This window comes from Pygocentrus nattereri, chromosome 13 (genome assembly GCF_015220715.1).
Source record: "Pygocentrus nattereri isolate fPygNat1 chromosome 13, fPygNat1.pri, whole genome shotgun sequence".
Classification (NCBI taxonomy): Eukaryota; Metazoa; Chordata; class Actinopteri; order Characiformes; family Serrasalmidae; genus Pygocentrus; species Pygocentrus nattereri.
In genome coordinates, this window is record NC_051223.1 from 563,200 (window position 1) to 583,266 (window position 20,067).

The following is a 20,067-nucleotide window of genomic DNA, read 5'->3' on the forward strand; positions in this document are numbered from 1 at the left end:
TTTTTTTTTTTTTTTTTTTCTTTTTTTGGCAGGAGTGTCCTTTTGATATATAAGGTGGTTTGTAATCACCGTCCATCGCAGTAAAAATATTATCATAGAAATAGTTCCTAGCGTGCTCTTTCATCTGTGCTGGGACTCACTGTTTGTCCTGCTGTCTACCTGTTGTTTTTATTTTGCTGTTTAGACATAACTATACAGGCAAAGAGGCTGACAGAAGTGTACGTTCGATGAAGAGAGATTAAAGAAAGCTCTTATCTCTCCCTCTCTCACTGTAGAAGTAGAGAGGCTGTAGGGGAAACAGCCCTTCTTGCAGATTTTATTTTCTGACAACTGCTTGTTTAGGGGGCTGTACAGGATAGTACAGAGAGAAAGCGGCCAGTGGAACCTGCAGCTCAATAAATAAATCATGTATTTTCCTCAGTGCCTCTAGGCCTAAAATAGAAACAGGAATTGAGGCATTTGCGAATGTGTGTGTGTGTTTTCTCAAAGGAACAGGAAGTGACACGTTATTCCGTCCAGGCTGAGCCATAACTGATGCTCAGATGTTGCATCAGCAGCCGTTGGTTACGAGTAACCACAGCTAACCTTGATGACACAACACCACTCTGTGACCCGATGACCAGCTTCGCTCATCACTGCAGCCAATCTCGTTCCTTTATTTATGATTTCCTCTCGCTGCTTCTGCTGAGAAGCAGAACTGAGCACTTTCTAGTGTGAATCACAGCGTGCTCCAGATTTCCAGCCTGATAGCAGCTGTGCAGCCATGCACTGCTGGTGAAGGAGCTACAGCTCTGCAGTCAGCAAGCCACTGACCACAGCTATGTGTGGTTGTACAGAGAGATAAAAAGGTGTTGTTGTTTTTTTGTATTTGGCTCCATTTATGTTATATATCCTGACTGATACGTGTACTTTATCACGGATACCAATTTTAAAGAGGTAAAATTTCTGATAACTTATAGCGTCGATGAGTGAATCGTGAATCACACACATTTTACTACCATGATGTGTTTCCTGGTGACTGAGGATGTGAGATTAGGAGGTGAAACATTTTATATATATATATATATATATATATACGTTATATATATATATATATATATATATATATATATATATATATATATATATATATACGTATATGTATATATTAAATGGCTACTCTTAGATGTTAAATCCAAATAAAAACTTTATCTATGAGATTCATTATGTATTATACCTATTTTTACATTAGGCAAAACAAGTCAATAGGCTTAGTGTGCCTGGTGACAGTTAATGGGTTTATTACAACAACAGCTCCCAATGACAGAAAACTCATTTATTGATTTATTTCATCCAAACCAAAGCACAACACCAATATTCCCACACATGAACATAACTGACCTGTTAAACATTGGGTGGTGTGATATTTTACGTTATTCCTGCATTTACACCCACGTTCCTAGTAAAGACAAGATCATTTCTAGAAACTCAACTGGTTCAACCCACTCGGTGCTGCAGTGAATATCAGTTCCGTTCTTTCTTACTAGATAAAATGCTAAAGCTGACAGTCAAAACTTTTACTTTACGTTACTTCTGTTATAAGTTAACATTGTTATTCTTTCATGTGAAAAGTTGCCATTTTGGAAATACAAGTAGATTCGATGTATTTGAGGTGGACTTGAAACAAACACTGTGTGAGTGTGAGTTGAAGTTCATATCTGTCAGATTAAAGGTAAAGCAGAGGAACAGTCACCCACCCAGCCCACTCCCAACTACACTGGAGATGTTTTTCACCATTATAAGCAGAATAAGAATACTCTGTTGCCGGCACAGGCACAAGTATGAAAATTGAAGTTTTATCTGTTGTATTTATTTATTTTTTGAGCCATCCGACATTTCAGTGACCCTAGTTTATGTGGCTTGCTTTTGTGTGTGTGTGCACATGACATGGTCCTTTCCGTTTATCAGCCAAGCTGTGAGAGTGCCTGTGTAAATAGGCTGAGTCTGCTCCTGTCAGACTGCACCCCCCACTGGTCTCCTCCCACTCCTCATCACCAACAACAATTAATGGAAGTGGTGGGCGGATTTCCCTCTCACCCTGCCTGACCCCTGCCAACCACACGCACACACAAACACAAACTGGGCTGACTGCAGCTCCTGTGAAGCGGAAACGTACTACAGAAGTGAGGGAGCTCGGCCACTCCAGATTGATTCGCCACTGAGGGGACTTCAACATTTTGGGTACTAAAGCCAAATGCATGGACTTTTTAGTGGGGAAGTTGAGCTGAAATTGTGTTTTCCTTTGCATTTGACAGATCTATAGTGACTTATTTGTCATGTTAAAGAGGTGGGCAAATGTGTGTTGGGAGTCTTGCCCAAGGACACTGGTATAGAAATGGTATGCTTGCTTAGATGGGGAATTAAAGCCCAGTCTGATGCTTGCAGGGTAGTGATGTTTCACACTATGCTGGACCAGCTGCTAAATTGTGTCTCTGAATGAATGATTGTCATCAGTTGCAGGTCATTGTTCCACATCATTTTGAAGACTTCTAAAGAACCCACACGTCCAGAGTACAATAGATTAGCAATACATCTCTGTAACCTCGTGCCCACCTCATCTGTTTGTGTTCTAATAGGCATTTCACAAAAGCACATGTAATATATCTCTTGTGGTTTAAACAGCATGAAGACCAGTGATGAACCAGGAGATGGTGTGTTAGTTTGGGCAGTTATTTTTCCTGAAGTTTTGTGGTATTGGTGCACAGTGATGGATCGAATGTTCCAGCATCTTGTGCTGCCCTGCAGCAGCTTGGGATTCATCATCGATTGCATGGCGGTTGCGTGAGAATATCCAGTTTACTCTTTATCCCCGTATCCTCTGCAGAGCACACTTTCACTGGAGACTCCAGAGCATTCCAATTAGCTCTCTTAGCGTATGCACGCGCACTATCCTCTTTAAAAGAGTTGATTCTGTTTGCGTTTGCGTGGTTCGTTGCTTTTTCCGTTTCCCAGAGGAAAACTACAGGCTCTTCTTTCTTGACCCATTGATATTTTTTTAAACGTTATTATTATTGTCTTGAGTGCAGTTTGTGGTTTTAACGTTTACATTAATATTTGGTCCTTTAGTCATGTGCAGACAGGAGAAAGCAGGTTGCTAAAAAGAAAGAATGAGTTATAACCTAAAAGACAAGAATGCAAGTGGGAGAAAAGAGCTTCCCATCAAGTGAACTTGTTTAGTAAGTGCCTAAAAATAGCCACACTGCATAGGATTCGTAGATTAGGGGTTGGAGGTGATAAGACCACGATGGAAAGATTGAACAGATGGAGAAATTCAGAACTAAGAGGGAAGCTCGTTCTGCCACTGAGTAAAAAAGTCAATAAAGCAGTTAGATTTCTCCTTACAAGCGTGTTTAGAAGGACGTGCCAGACGTCTTGAAGTAGAATATCTGAGATGCCACAGTGAGATACAGTTCTAAGTCAGTCGTATTTGATTTTGAATGCTAGAGCCAGTCAGTGGTGTGTAAGAGGTCATGAAAGAACTTTGCAGTATTATCAAGACGAGCAACAAGGGGGAAGTAGTAGTGCTTAAAGAAAAAACACCAAACAAAATCCTTAACCCACCGTCTTGCCAGCAGGAATGTGCAGCTACTTCTGAGAAGGTTTGCTGACTGGCCACTCTAAGCTTCTTAGCCGTAACTATGAGAGGAATATTATGTAGGTATGTACGTCGGTTCTTTGTCATCATGATTGATTTCCAAGAGATCAGTCCCCAGCCGAGGCAGTTGGTCCTCTGGCTAGCGTGGGAAATGGCAAGTTCAGTTAGCAGCAAGGCAGAAAAGATCACAAGCAGTCGATGACCACTTACAAGGGCTAACTTAAAGTTAGCAGGTAACTGGAATAGCCCAAGGTCCTTTTAGCAGTCTGCCTGTAAAGCTAGGGAGTAATCAGTCACCCTGGGCTTGTGGTGCTTGGGGAATGCGAGACTGACATGGGTGAGTTGAGAGTTCTGCAGGGGCAGCAGGGTTCTCTGAGGTTGTCCAGATCACCGTTAGGGAGAGAAACTGAAAAAAAAAACCCTGAGTGACATGAGCAGTGATGAGGATGAAATTCTGACAATGTGGATTTTCTATAACAAGATGATGTGAGGACTGAGAGCCTGGAGAAATGTAAAGTTGTGAGTGTGGAATAGGTCAGAATGACCAGTAGAAGGCAGAGTTCTTGCTGTGCTTCCTTGATTGGCTCCTACAGGTAGAGTCAAGAGAAAGAATAACTGCTGCTCAGTGGCCCTGATAGTATTCCTCCAGGAAACAGTAGGTAATTGGTTATACTGGATACCACCTGTAAGAACTAACATGCAGGTAGCAGGTGATTTATTACTGTTACGGGTAAGAAGCTCGGAAAGAAGCAGAAGCTATCGTTTTGTAATAGTGAAGTGCAGCATTCTTGAGGTTGCACGACACCTACACAAGCCTTTGATGACATCTGACTTGTATGAAGGTAACTGGTAGTTGTTATAGCAGTTTCACAGGTGAGGTCGTCTGTCACACATTGTAATAAATCTGTATAAATGTTTCTGTATGTTTACTTCTCTTACGTGGAGGTCTCGTAGTCTTACATATTCAGAGTGTAACCATGGTTTCCTTATGTGCCATGCTCTCGCTTAGCTCATAAACATTCCTCTGTTGCTAACTTGCTTACATGTTCCTCATGTTTTGCAGGATGAAGTGGACAGCTTGAGTCCTGTTCTCAGGGACAACCCGCAGCTTCATGAAGAAGTAAAAGGCTGGGTGAAAGATCAAAAGGTGCAGGAAATTTTTATGCAAGGTAAGGCTCAAACATGACAAGTAATCAGGTTGTGCTTTTGTTGGATCCACTGATTATGGAATTATTTCGAACAACGAAGCCTTCCAAATGTTTTCCCTTCTTCCCCTTTAGCGGTGTGGGTGGTTTGTGTGCTGTTCTTGTGTTGGTTGTGTCCTGCCAGGCCAGGCTGCTTAGCTGTACCTGGCCTGCGTCTGTGTAGTGGGAGGCTGTTCTGGTGGCTCTTGGCAAAAGGTCTTGTTTACAAGGTCCACAACAGCATTCCAGGCCCACAATTAGAGATAATTGTTGAACTTGGCAGCCGGCAGGACATGGTAGAATGGAAAGAATCTCCAGGCCAAAGAATTTGGTGGAGGAATGGATGGAAGGAGAAAATTGAGAGAACGAGAAAAGAGAATATGCAGAGAGTGGTTTTGCTCTGTGTTTGAGTTTGTGCATGTTCACACATGTTGTATGTACCTGCAGGGGAGCTGACAGGTTAGCTGGCTTGGCAGAGGGGGCAGTGCAGCAGTACTGAGCAGTAATGAAAGGGAACTGTCTGACCTGCTCTAATGAGCTGCAGTGTTCGGGGATGGAGTTGGCAGGACGGCGCACTCTGCGGCTTGCGCGCTTTCACGATGGAGCCTGGCTCCCATGGCTGAGCGTGGACCATTACGCAGGCATTTATACGGCTGTGGTGGCAGTAGGCTTCCCTTTTTAAAAATTTCAAGGAGGACTTGCATGTTGCTGGTTTGAGCCCGTCAGTCCAGCCCTCAAGGCCCAGGCTAGCCACCCCATGCTTTTGTTCAGATCCAGTTTCCAAAAACTGAGCCAGTTCATAATGTTCCTACAGCGTGTATAACCGAGCTCGGCCATACTGAGGAATAGAACGAAACAAAAACGTGGACCGAGTGGGGATTCTTGAGAAATGTGTTAGAGGTCGCATTATATTGTGCAGTAAACAGTTTCTGTTAGAAAAGTTATTTTGCTGGAGAAATGGGTAAAATTTCAGTCATAGGATGTAAAGAATGACACCATCAAGAAAAAAGTAAATATAAATATTTAATGAACATGTTTTGCATACTGCTAATATAAATATACCTGAATTTTCAAAAACAATCAATAGGCCCTGGTATTCAAAAAGAAAAATGTGTTGGATTAGTCAAGATCTGTGCGTTGCCCATTGCAGATTCTCAGACAGCCTAAAATGAAAATACTCCTGGTCATTTTCCCAGACAGGAATTAGGCCTTGTCCTGGACTACACAGTATTTTGAATAGAGATTCTCCATTGAAAGGAAAATAAAGTTGAATATTGTACTTAGTCCCTGTCCAGGATACTCACCCTTCATATTCACCATGTTCTTCGAAATGTTCCTCACTGTCATTAAGGCTGATGAGCTTATTTGTGGAAAATAGTCTGTTTCTTTTAGTAGTGTACCAAATCAGAGCGTGATTAATTGGTATAGAAATATTGTCTGTTCGCTACATTCAATATCATTATTGGTAAAAAAAAAAAGGCATGCATTTTTGATAGATGGAGTTGAGATGGCAGATATATTTTATTTACTTAGAATTGTATACATACTGTGGGTAAATGCCATTGTGTGCAGCAGTCTTAACAGAAACAGCCCTGCTATTAAACTCCTTTATTAATATTTTTTTGTCTTAGGGCACTTCAAATGTTTATGTGCCTGATTATGCTTAGTTATGAAATATAGGTGCATTTTAGGAGGAGTGGAGTGATGTGAAATATAACTTTTCTACTGTGTACCTCTGATCTCTTCTGTGACATGAATACGTGCTGTTAATGCCAGCTCCTCCCTCCACTTGCTTTCCTCCCCCTCCTCTCTCCCCAGGTCCCTATTCATTAAATGGATACCGCGTTCGAGTTTACAGGCAAGACTCAGCCACCCAGTGGTTCACGGGCATTATCACTCACCACGACCTCTTCAGCCGCACTATGGTCGTGATGAATGATCAGGTACAGGGTCACTTAGAACCTCTATTGCAATTAAATACATTTTGATGGCCCGTTTTTGCTCCTACACCCATTCTTTCCTGCTTTAGTCTTCCGTGTTTTGTCATTCATACTGTTTTATTAGTTTGTTAGTCAAGATTCTATAATGTTTTATTCTTGTGCTAAAGATTAGGTTTAGATACGTTTTACATGTTTGTTATTTTGATAATTTGTTTTTTTTTTTAATGTTCACTGGTATAAGAACCAGTAAAATCATAGTAAGTAAGGGATTCCCTTTCTATAGGGTGATTCAAAAAGATTCATCCAATTTCAAAGCGCCATAATTTTACAGCCGTGAAGCACGTAGGAACCAATCGCACACCAAGTGAAAGACGAGGTCATAGAATTTCTGTCAGGATGGCAGTGAACCTCCAACATCTTAGAGCATTCGTCGCTGGTACCAGCAGTTCCAAGAAAAATGTGACCAGATCTGACGCCGTCTGACTTTTCTGTTGGGGTACACTAATGATTCTGTTTATGTGCCGCCACTCCTGACAACACTGGATGATTTCCAAGATTGCATTGAAAGAGCCGTGAGTCCAGTGACACCCGACGTGCTCAATCGAGTATGGGATGAATTTGACTATGGTGTTGATGCCTGTACAGCTGGTGAAGGTCATGTTGAGCACTTGTAAAATTACATAATAAACTTTATGCTCACTGTAACCATCTACAATGTAATGCATTTTTCTGTAATGATTTACACGTGAAATAAAGCATTTTGAAATTGGATGAATATTTTTGAATCACCCTGTATTAGAGGTATATGTTAATTGTAATTTAAAACTTTTACGTCGGCCTTACACTCGTATGTAAGAATTTGGCAAATTACGGTTTGCTGCAAACATCCCCTACAGACTGCTACAGCACCTTCTAATGCATTACCACTCATTCTAATGCACAATTCCTGCTTATTGGCCAAAGTTAACATATTGGGGGGATTGAGCACAAATTGCCCACTTGCAGGCATGTTTTGTATATGGCCACTAAAATGAGCCAAAAAAGGTCATATTTAAATTTAGGTTCCCTGTAGAACGTGTTTATTTATTTTCAGAAAATCAATAAAACATGCAGTTTGACCAATTTGACCTGTATACTTCTACTGACACAATAACCAGGCAAATATTATACTGCCCTTTGACCGTCTGTCTCTCTCGTATGCAGGTACTAGAGCCTCAGAACGTTGACCCCTCTATGGTACAGATGACCTTTCTGGATGATGTGGTCCATTCTTTGCTGAAAGGAGAGAATATCGGCATCACATCCAGACGCAGGTCACGCTCTAGCCAGAACAGCAACACTGCCCACGTGAGTACTGCAGTATTCGCTTTCTTACACACTCATACTGCCTGTCTGTGCTGCGCTGTCTGGAGGTAGTTACGCATCATATCTAGAGCTTACATACTATTCAACTGGTCTTATGTGTCCAGTGTTGAAATAGAACATTTTATTGTTGTTTTTGTTTCTGTTTGATAGCATTGCTGTGTGCATGTCTGTGTGTGTGTGCTGTGTCATGTGCTAGCTGTCTGCTGTCTGTCTGTAGCTAGCTTTTAAAGTAAAGTTCCTATGTGCTTAGAAGTCTTGTTTTTCTTTTTTCTTTTTTTGTTACATTTCTTAAAAAAGATAAAGCCTAGAGCCTTGTAGAAAAAGCATATCACTGGTCCCTTATTATTAACAAGACTTCTCTGTTCCACCTTGTTTTGTTTTTTTTGTTTTTGTTTTGTTTTCTGTTTTGTTTTCTTCTCTTTTTTCCCTGTTAAAAACATTAATTGGGGGATATGCAAGCAGACCACAGGAGGGAGACCAAGCGGCAACACAGGAAGCACTCAGGTACCGGGCCGCGCCCCCCTCTCAATAGCTCTAGAGCTGTTTACCTAGAAACCTGCATATCCCTGTGTAACTCTATAGAGCTGATAGTACTGTCCTGCAACTAGCACTGTTAGTTTTGATAGTTGAAGAGTAACTGCGTGCCATCGCAGAAGAGTTTTCTAGCACACATGAGATGGATTTGTGGCAACAGCTGTTCCACAAATTTGGCAGAAGGGTTAAATTATGGAGCAGAGAAGAGCCATAGGAACTCTCCTTTTAAGGCTAGTGCTGTGACTCCATTTCTTGATTAAATTGTCTGTAGTCCAGCTGTTGACGGACGAGGAAGTGTTGAGACAGAGCTTTCTTTCATTTCCTTATATTTCTCGTGATGTATTGGTATTGGTATTAGTGGTGCTAGTGGTTGTGATGGATTTTGAAACCAGTGCTGGAAAAAGAAACATTGTCAGGTCCAGTCCAATTCCAGTAAATCCAGTGTTCCTCATGGATGACCTCCTGCATCACTGCCGTATTTGTGTGTGTGTGTCTCTGTGTTTGTGTGTGCATGCTGCTCACAGGGTCATTACACACGCGCCCAGGCCAACAGTCCCAGACCGGTGATGAATTCGTCTGGATCCGCCCCTAAGCAGGGCTCCCAAGCCCAGCAGCAACAATCTCAGCATGCTCAGCAGCAGCTATCCCAGCAGCACCAGCAGCAGCAGCAGTCATCGCCGGGCCAACAGCGCGGTTCCCGGACATCGCGCAGGAAGGGCTCAGATAGCAGCGTCCCGGACGATGAAAAGATCAAAGAGGAGAAGATGGACACTGCAGGAGGAAGGGGAGGTAACTACTGTCCAGTTGACCTATTCAAGCTCCACCCTCTGCATTCTTTTATAGCAACTGTTGCAAACTCACTGTATTTTGTATGGCTATTAAAAATGATCAGCATTAATAAACATTGGTAAAAAAATTGATTTTGTTGTGCCCTACAATGTTTTAGTGCATTTTTACTTCACTGAGCTCCTGCTTTTGTGCCATATTCTTACTTCAAGTATAACAGTGGTGCAACTATTTATTCTCTTTCCAGAAGCGACACATTATTCTTTATTTTATTACTTGTTTTCTGTTTAGTCCAAATGTTAATGAGCAGGCAATCGGTAGTTGCATTCTACACTCATGGAATTTCCACCCTGATTGATAGGAAATTTAGAAGAGAGAATATGTAGTGGTGAAGTGGGAGCCGAGCCATAAGGCAAAGCTCTCTGTTTACCGGTCTGTCTACATCCCGACCCTCACCTATGGTCATGAGCTGTGGGTAATGACCGAAAGAATACAAGCGGCGGAAATGAGCCTCTTCGCAGGGTGGCGGGCTACACACTATTTGATAGGTTGAGGAGCTCTGCCATCCGGGAGGAGCTCGGAGTAGAGTCGCTACTCCTCCGCATTGAGAGGAGCCAGCTGTGGTGGTTCTGGCATCTGATTCAGGGGTGTACCAGGCATGGCCTACCGGGATAAGACCCCAGTGTCGTCCTAGGAACCGCTGGAGGGATTACATCTCCAAGTTGGCCTGGGAACGGCTTGGGGTCCCTGGGAATGAGCTGGAGGAAGTTGCGGGGGACAGGGCCATCTGGGATTCTCTGCTCTCCCAACTGCTACCGCGACCCTGTCTGGACTAAGCAGTCAATGACGATGATGACTATGAAGCAAAGTTTGGATTTGCTTTCAAAGACTTCCAGTAGTTGACCACACATAATGTGTGTCCACACCATTAATCTGGGGGCTGGGGTGTGTACAGCCACTGCAGTGAAATGATCCTTTTAAGTGTGCACAAATGTAACCTGGAGCTCATCCATCACTTGTCTAAAGCAGCACTTAAGATTCAATCAGCATCTAACCTAAGTAGAGAGTGACATCATCCCCACTCAGAACCACTCAAGAGCATGCTTGAGCTCACCACAGAGAGCCTTGTTTAAAGAAAGCTGTTTGGTCACAGCATCTCATTTATGTCTTCCTTCTTTGGGTGTTGATGTTTTTGGCTCTAGCAGACCCATTTTACAGATAACTCTATTGCATTGCAGATTTTTCAAGAAATAAAGTGAAGCAGACCATGAGCAAGCGGAGGAAAACCGAGGAGGAGGAGAAGAAGGGTGGCATGAAACGTTTGAAGACGGAGACATCAGACCAGTCAGAGAGCAGTGACTCAGAGAACTCAAACAAGCGGCTCCTGGACTCTTCGTCGGAGCCTAGCTCAGAGAGCGAGCTGAAGGGAAAGGGTGCTTTGAAGGCTGGTGAGGAAGATGAAGAGAAGCCCCAGAGTTGCAAGGCTCTGGAGGAACCGGTCACCATCAGCAGGCTTTCTCCCTGGGAGGAGATGCCCACAGTTGATAAGAGCTGCAAACCAGTGGCTGTGGAAGGGTCCACTGAAAGTGAGCGCTCAACAGAGAAGAGGTCACCAGGTGAGAGGAGGTCTCCCCTGCCCCCTCCCAGCCATCTGCAGAGCTCAAGCCCCTCCGAGGTTCAAGGCTGCATCGTGGAAATGAAAAGCACTGTGAAAACCCTGCCCAAGGACCATTATGGCACAGGTGCACCTAGGACACATACCCCCAAGTGCGTGATTGACATCACTGAGGATGTTGCCACATCTCACCCAAGCTCCAGAGAAAGCTCGGAGGCGGTCTGCGCCCTACTGGCCTCTCAAAAGGGTGAGACCTATGGCCCAGAAACTAGACATTTGGTGCTAAACCCTTCTGCCTCTGAGTGCAGGAAGCCAGAGGCTGAGCCACAGCAGCTAAGCCGAAGCTTGGGCGGCAAGATCGAGTTTGCCCATTCTGAGGTCATTCGGCCCGTGACCTCAATAAGTGAGTCAGCGGCTGTGGCTGAGAGGGAAAGAGAAAAAGCACAGGCACAAGAGCAGTATGCCTCCATCGTGCCATGCATCAAGAACGCCTCGCTTGCTGAGGAGATCCGCAAGCCTCACAAGCTCAGCCCTTCACCTGATGTGGCCAAATCGAAGTCTGACCCCTCGTTCGATGCACTCAAGTCCCTCAAGCGCAATCCCTCACCCGATGCCATGAAGTCTAAAACTCACAGCATCCTGGAGGCCTTGAAGCCCAAGCCAAACACATCACCTGAGGTGTCCAGGCATAAAGGAGGACGGCACCCTGACCACACCCAACCCTCAGCAGGACGTCCTGTTTCCAAACCGGAGTCTGACTCTGCTCCCCGCTCTGGCTTTAAGCCAGTGCCGTCACGGGCAGCGGCCTCTGAATCCACCAAAAGCCCGCTCATCATTGACAAAAACGAGCACTTCACCGTATACCGGGATCCGGCGTTGGTGCGGCCTGAAGCTGAAAGCAACCACGTAGCTTATCTTCCCCCACACCTACACCCTCTTCATGGTTCCTCCCACGCCACTTGCCTGACCCCTGGCTCACACCACCCTTCCCACCTTCTTTCTACTGCCTCCTCCCTCAGCCCTCACCCACACCCTTCTGTGCACCACCCATTACTTCCTGCCGTCTTGCCTGCTATGCCCCCTGCCTCCCTGTTGGGGGGCCACCCCCGTCTGGACTCGGGTGGCCTCGGGCACCTTGCCCTGGCCACCCATCACCCACACCCCCACCAGCAGCAGCAGCAGTTCCTGCAGCAGCAGCCACCGCCCCCTCCTCTGTTGCCCCAGACACATGCTGGAGGCTCATACAACCACTTGGGCCTCTATCCCATTATCTGGCAGTACCCCAACGGCACACATTCCTACCCACCTGGGATTGGACTGCCCGGGTCAAAGTGGGTGCATCCGGAGAACACAGTGAACTCAGATGCCAGCTTACGAAGGGTAAGTCTGTCCTTAGATGCTCCTCCCACAGAGTGACATAGGCTGATATATATTGCACGCTTGAATGTCAACTGCTGTCAGAGTCTTGCAGGGATTTTCTGCACTGACATGCATCATTTATCAGCAGTGTGATGGGAAACATACTTTTGTTTGTCAAGCTAAATGCTAGATCAGTGTACTAGTTATCAGTTAGTAGCTTTTAAACAGCATATCCTCGTGTGTTTACAAATGAGTTACGAGAAACAACTTTTATTGCTAACCTTATATGAGTGGTTACCATACTACAAAGAGTTTCCAACACTTTTCACATGTCCCAGTGGCTGTTGAGTCATTGTATTCCTCTTTTCATGCGGTTGTCTTTTTGTTGCAGCAGCGTTTTGACAATTGCTTGTGTCATTAAAACAGTCTGTGAGTGGTCATTTTGCATGTCAGTCAATGGCTCCTTCCTGTCAAAAGAAGTGGTTGATCAGTGTTGAGTGAGAAAACCTTTACAGACTCTTTAGCAGTAGCCAGAGAAATGGCTTGTGAGGCTAGTGTGTCACAGATCTACCTTAATTAAAAGATTAAGGTCAGTGTCTACTCAATTAGCTTTACGAATGGGAGGCATCTCGTTTCCCCACAGCAACCCCACAGTGTTGTTTAAAACTAGATACGGTCACACAGGAGCCACTAAAGGCTTAATGCACAGCATATCCTTTTTTGTTCACAAGAGCACTATTTTAGGTACTCTGCTGTTAATCTAGCCATTCCATACTGAGAAAGATGTAGCAGTGCATAGTATTGGCATCGGAGTACTGCAGGGCTTTGAGAGCATGCTTGTGGCCTGTGCTGCGCAGATGAGGCAGAAAGCATGACTGAGATACAGCCACTGGTTGTTAGGACAGCTCGTTGTGGGACGAGTCTCTCTTCCACTGGTTGTCCCGTGGGGTCTGCATGTGTTGATTTTACCCTGACAAACAATCTATGCTTGACTCTACAGAACAAAAGTGTGTGTGTGCGTAATCGTGGCCAGACAGTTTGAGCCTAAGTGACCAGATGCTGCTTTAGCTCTGCTGTCGTTTTGTATGACCAGCTCGTGACTCAGGCAGGAGGAAGGCAGAAATACATGAGGGAATGAGTAATAATATTAGAGTCATTTGCGCTCACTCTGTCATTCTCCAGTGCTGCTAAGATTGATGTGAAGCGTGTATCGCCTTTAGCACATCATGACCCTGTATGTGTCCCACAGAACACCCCCAGCCCCTGGCTTCATCAGCCCACCCCTGTGACCTCAGCAGACAGCCTGGGGATTCTGAGCCACGTACCAGGTCGACCAGCCAGCGCCGATCCCCATCGGCCCATCAAAATCAGCTCACACTCCAGCCCTCCACTTTCCAAAAACTCCACAGAGCTCCACAAAGAGTGAGTACACATATCTTACTTTAACTTGATTTTGTAGGTTACTTCTGTTACCGCTGGTTTTAATTTTTACTCTGAAAATGTATGAAAACCAACGCAAACTTGCATATACACACGGAACCATGGCTGTTAAAATACCTTGTGACTCAGGCTGGAACAAATGTGTGCTCATTCACTGACCATGCTCATATCCAAACTGTATTGTTTTAGCTGAATATATGCGCTGAGTCTCCAGAAGCCAGACAACCCGCTGTAGTACGGTGTACTGCAAAAGAACATCTCTTTTTCTGAAGATTTTCACTTGCTTGGATTGAGTTGCCATCTCATTTGAAGCATGTTGTCCTCTTTTAATTAGGCTTCCAGAACATGGTCTGCATGTTCAAAAATATCAGCAATGCTCACATAATGATATGGTGTAGATTTAGAAGGAGGGAAGCAAAGAATGCGACTGGCCATGTTATAATTTAAGGAAGTGAAAGGAATAGAGACCTGTATTATATCACAAGTTATGGTTAAACTGGGAAGTTTGTCTAGAATCAGTTTCTTTTGTGTAGTAAGGTTAGATATTTATTATTTGGTTTTTATCATGTTTCTTGCTTACAATTGTTCAAAACAAGCATCATCCTCTGAAACAGCTATGATTCTAAAATTACGTTAAACAGGTTAAATAATTTAGCTCATTTGGTAGTGGCATGTAAATGCTAATTTCTCACATTTCTCCATTAGGGAGCTGGACAGTAAGGTGTTTGTTGACCCTCTGCGTGGCCTGGTGACAGCCCACTTGAAGCAGGAGCCGGACCGCAGCCGGACGCCCACCAGCAAAGAGCTGCCACGCCTCTATATCGAGTCACCACTCAGCAAGCAGCAGCAACAGCAGCCTCCACGCCTGCCTCTGGACACACCCGACCGTGCCAGCAAGTACAAAGAAGAAAACAGGCGCATCCTGCAGGAGAGCATTGAGGTGGCCCCCTTCACAGCCAAGATTCGACCAGGCGAGCCTGAACGTGAGCCTTACACTCGAATCCCCTCCCTCTCCAAAGGCCATAGCTTGCTGCCTGAGAAGGAGCCCGAGCACCAACCCTCCGAGCTTTACAAATATAAGCACTCCGGGGCACAGTCACTGCCTCAGAGCAACTACTTCACCACTTTGTCCAATAGTGTGGTAAATGAGCCCCCCCGCCTCTACCCCTCCAAAGAGCTTAACTCCCTCTTCGAAAAGGCGCCTGCTTCCTCCAGCCCTCCTGGCTCCTACAGCAGCACCAAGTCCCTGTCCAAGCCTCCTCCGCTCATCAAGCACCAGCCAGAGGGTGAGGGCCTGGTAGGGAAGATCAGTGAGCAGCTCAGTCAGCAGGTTGCCCTGCACTCACTCAGTACCTCAGCGGTGGCAGCAGCCGGTGACCGTCGCAGTCCTGCTGTCTCACCCTCGGGCCAACTCAGGAGCATGCCCGCCCTGTACCGTGCGCCTGTTTTTCACCCCCCAACACAGCAGACGCTGGACCGCAAAGAGGCTGGCTATGGCCGCCTCTCACCCCCCACGCTCACGCCCATACAACCGGTTAATACAGCGGCAGGGAAGGCATCTGAGCAGCAGAAGCCACCCACCCTGCTGCCTGAGCTCAGGGAGGTGAAGAGCGGAGCAGAACAGGGGGAGTCGTGGAGGCCTGGCACTGGGCCACAGGCCCAGTGGCACCAGGACAAGGGTCGAGGGAAGCCGCAGGCAGCAGTGGCATCTGTCATTGTCCGCCCATCCACGTGCATCAAGTATGATACCTCGCCAGGGTCCAAACCGGCCACCAAGGAAGCAACCAGCGGCAGGCCATCGCCCACAGGAAAGAACCAGCTGGATCTCTCCAAATCATCTGAGGCCAAAGACACTGGCAGGGTCATCCAGCCCAACGCCAATATGGAGGACACGTTCTTGCAGTACAAGAAGAATTTCATGCGTGCTTCACAGGGAGGCTTTCCTAGCTCTGTGGTGACTGTTGTTAATTCCGTGTGCAATAGCAGGACTGATGTAACCACTTCTGCCTCTGCTTTCAGTGTTCTGAGTCGAGGCACAGTTGAGCCACTGCATTCTGTCTTGACCACCCCAAGTAGCAGCAGCACTAGCAAGCTAGAGAGCTCTGTGTCCAAATGCAGGACACCCACTGGGCCTGAGCTGCAAGAGGGAGGCTCCAGAACGGCCTCTCCCGGAACTCTGCAGCCTCAGGCTTCTCAGGCTTCTCAGGCTTACTCGGGTAACTTCATCCACCCCAAGAAGCACAAAGCGGCCCTGGCCGCCGCCCAGTCTCGTGGTTCCAGCAGCACCTCTGAGAGCGAGAGCAATAGCCGGTCCTCTCAGGACTCACCCACTATCACGGCCCAGGATAACTCAACCAGCAAGGCTAGTCCCCTTCCCAATGGTCAGCCTGCACCCATAAGCCAGACCAACTACCACAAACTGAAGAAAGCATGGCTCACTCGCCACTCAGAAGAGGATCGTAACACCAATAAGGCTGAGAAAACGAGCAGCGCTGTCTCAGAAATCATCAAGCCATGCACAGTCAACCTGATTGCATCCACTTCTGGTGAGACAGAGCTGAGCAAAGACAGCAAAGGTTCCGAGGACAGCAAGACATCCCAGGAAGACAGGAAGTTACGGCGAGGCACTGCCAAACGGCCATACGACTCAGCCTCGGACAGTGGTGACGACTCTGATGCCAGTGACAGCAAGCTGGAGCAGAGGGCCAAGCGGCAACCCAAGCCCACCTACAAGAAAAAGCAGAATGACATGCAGAAAAGAAAAGGGGACAATGACAAGGAGGAAGACGACATCAAGCCCAATGGCATTTTCAGGAGCGCCAAGGAGAAAACCAAACTCAAGCTGGCCAGTAGTAGTAAGTGCCTCATGTTCCTTTGTTTTTTTTTTTTTTTGTTTTTTTTTTTAAATATTATAAATAACCCGTCCATTGTTAGAATATGTCAAACCCTTCTTTCAGTTCACCATAACTCTGCCCTGGCTGTACATTACAGAGGCCTCATTATAGCCTTTGGAATGTTTTCATGTCTTTGACACCCTGCTTATTAGATACTTAATGTCGAGGTTATTGGTTCTTAAAGAGAAAGGTATGGGTGGGGGTTTGGTGGTGTGTGTGCACATCTGGGCTGCAGCTGTGCGAGTTTCAAAGCCGCTTTTGGAATGTTCAACTTTATTGTGAAATACATCTTGCCAGGACACGTTAAGTGCTCTTCTAACTGGAGAGCTTTTAGCAGGCCTCTCAGATTATTGTTACACTGTGAAAGGAGTCTGCATGTAACTGAATATACATTCTAATGTACGAGGTCACCCTGAATTGTCAGGTTTCATAGCTGTAGTCACAATATGGAGATGGTGGAGCGCTTGGTTGTGACTGAATGGTGAAGACTGCTTTTTAGCCATCACCCACAGACTCTAGCTGTCTCACAAGCTTTCCATCTGGTCATGTTTTCATAAGGTGTTCAATATCACAGATCAGTCATAACTACAGCCCTCTAACCCAACAGTTGAAAAACATTTAGCACAAATGTTTGGAGTGTTGTAGTGAGTACATTTAGTGGGATCTTGTTGTAAAAGTGCTTTGTGGGAGTTATTTTTATTCGCGCTAAATTCACCTAGTGATTCTTAGTCTGATTTGTTTGGCTCCTTCATGGTGACCAAGGCTGAATTGTGATTTGTGATTGTTGAAGTTGAAGATAATAGAAGAGTCGGAACTGATCAGATGGCAAGTTGTGTTGAATAGTCCCTTGATGTGCATTTGTCTTGTGTTCAGATGGAATCCCTCGCTCTGTGCTGAAGGACTGGCGGAAGGTGAAGAAGTTGAAGCAGACGGGCGAGTCGTTCCTGCAGGATGATGCGTGCTCCGAGATTGGCCCCAACCTGCAGAAGTGCCGCGAATGCCGCTCCGTCCGCACCAAAAAAGGAGAAGAACCCACTCATTCGCCAGTCTTCTGCCGCTTCTACCATTTTCGCCGGTGAGAGACACTGACCAAAAATATCTACCACTTCTTTAGAAAAAGAAAAAAAAGGCAAAGACTGAAAAGACAAAATTTTATTTACCATTTTTCGTGCCATTCTACACTAAATCTCATTAACTGAGACACTCAGGGTTTTTTAAGTACAGATAATATATTTCAGAAAAGTACATTGTGATGCAGTTTTATCACAAAACTATTGATAATATCCCATTCCAGCACTGTTTAGAGGATATCTGAGAGTAGTCCAAGTCGAGTGACTTTTTATTTAAGGGGCATTTTGATGGAGGCCTAAGCCAACACTGTTCACCTGATGCTGTGGTTAAAAAACAAAGAATTTGTTTTTGCTTTTTTTTTTTTTTTTTTAACAGAAAAGTAGATGAAGCTGAAGTTGGCTTCCTATTTGCCAGCTTCTTTTTCAAACCTTGCGTTCCACCCTTAATGGTGCTGCAGTTACGTTCTGGCACTGACGCACCATTGTGGTAAATGCTGCATCATTTGAGGTGGAATGGCAAAGATCAATAAGAAGCTGGCGAATATGAAGCCAACTTCACCCTTGTGTAAAGAAGATCATAATAAGATAATATCCAACTGCTTTAGAATGAAAACTTAATCCCTTTTTTAAGAAATCAGAAAAAGAATTTTTTTCAAAGAAAAACTGTGACTATAGTGACTATAGTAATAACTTTCTCAGTACAACATTCCAAATTTCTCCTCCCCTCTTATGTGAAATAGACTGATAGTAAGATGTGCTGAAACATTAGTCAGCTGTAATCTTTTCAAGCTGCCAGATATTACCAGAATTTTTATCACTGTTATCTGCAGCTACTAAAAAATTGGGTCAACTATGTTTCGTCTCTGCTGTGTCCTTCTGACTCTGGCACTGTCTTGGTTAAAATTCAGTGCAGTCCAGCAGCAGGAGTCGGAAAAACCCTGAGTAATGCATTACAACTGATACTGTCATTCCTACTTTTTGAGGTTTTTCCTGGCTTTGCTTTTTCTCCTCTTTATATCAGCGCCACCCATCAGTCAGCTCCCATACCAGAGCCCGTCTGATGGATAGTGTTTGTCTGGCTCTTTCGACATGGAATTGAAATTTGCCGTTGTTCTTTCAATAAGGTGGTATACCTTATTACTGTTATCACCCAACCCTGGCCTCATCCATCTTGATGCCTAAATTTTGTTTGTACTTTGAGTTTTTTGTGAGTTAATCAGGAATCCAGTTTGACATTGTCAGCTTAAGCCGTCAGTCTTTATTTAGAAAGGCTTCTATCGCAGCACACGCTTGAGACCAGCCACCGGTTACATCAGTCAGAGGTGTGCGGGTATCAGATCAATCACCCTTAATTCCACCCCAGAGAGCAGGAGTCCAGTCCAGTCCACTAGTATAGAGAAAGCCTGTTATAGCCACTATCTTCCCTGTGCTGAGGGTCGGTTTAGCCTAGATCAGAAAGACTCATCTTACATTTTCTAAACATATTAATTTAGAATTTTCCATTGGTGAAGCACTTGCTTGTTATCTTTAATCCTCTAACATCCTCTAGGGGAAATCTGCCAAAGAGGATTTTCTCCTTTACTTAATCTCTCTCGGTGGCAGATCACCATGTCGCCACACACCATTAGGCGTCTTTTGTCCAGTGTTGACCACTCGTTTGGTTTGGTAAACTGATTTGGCTGGACGTTAAAGCCTGCATAGATGAGGTATGCTAAGGGATGAAGTGGTTTTATGGTCTGTTTGAAAAAACTGTATCCCTCTCTTGTACACATGAGGATTTTAGCCATTTTCACTGTAAAAATGTCCTCATTGTCAAAAGAATGGCATCTGGATTCCCCTGGATTTGGATGTTTTTTGCATTTTGTTGAACTGCAATCTGCAAAACATACATTGCAAGTAAACCTTACGTAACCATAGGACGTGGCCACATTTGTCATCCAGACATTAAAAAAATGTGTGCGTTACAGCTGGAAATGCAGAAATGTATAAACAATAACAGAATAAATATATTGATAGGCTTGAAATGTAATACATCGTGAAAATCGCTGTATCAGCTGTGTCCAATGGCAGTTTATTCATTTACTCCCATTGATTGCATCCCTGATTGCAAACTGTTGCAATATGCCATATGGTAAAACGTATATCGTTTTAAAATAAAACTTTATTTATAGAAATAAAGTCTCCCTCAGATTGTATTTACTGTTATTGATTTATACATTCACTTTGAGAGGGCTTCAGAGGCCAGT

General features: G+C 44.9%; 1 protein-coding gene across 3 annotated transcripts in view; it reads left to right on the top strand.

Moving 5' to 3' along the window:
- The window catches only part of jmjd1cb (jumonji domain containing 1Cb), a 186,675-nt gene that overhangs the window by 139,752 nt on the left and 26,856 nt on the right, over window positions 1–20,067 (top strand). For 2 of the 3 annotated variants that reach the window (XM_037544211.1, XM_037544213.1), the window contains 9 exons: window positions 4,698–4,803; window positions 6,637–6,761; window positions 7,962–8,105; window positions 8,586–8,627; window positions 9,182–9,446; window positions 10,682–12,438; window positions 13,667–13,839; window positions 14,563–16,712; window positions 17,625–17,826. In XM_037544211.1, coding sequence (XP_037400108.1) covers window positions 4,698–4,803; window positions 6,637–6,761; window positions 7,962–8,105; window positions 8,586–8,627; window positions 9,182–9,446; window positions 10,682–12,438; window positions 13,667–13,839; window positions 14,563–16,712; window positions 17,625–17,826 — 4,964 coding nt within the window. The remainder of the gene's footprint in view (window positions 1–4,697; window positions 4,804–6,636; window positions 6,762–7,961; window positions 8,106–8,585; window positions 8,628–9,181; window positions 9,447–10,681; window positions 12,439–13,666; window positions 13,840–14,562; window positions 16,713–17,624; window positions 17,827–20,067) is intronic. The other variant, XM_037544212.1, reaches the window with a different exon arrangement.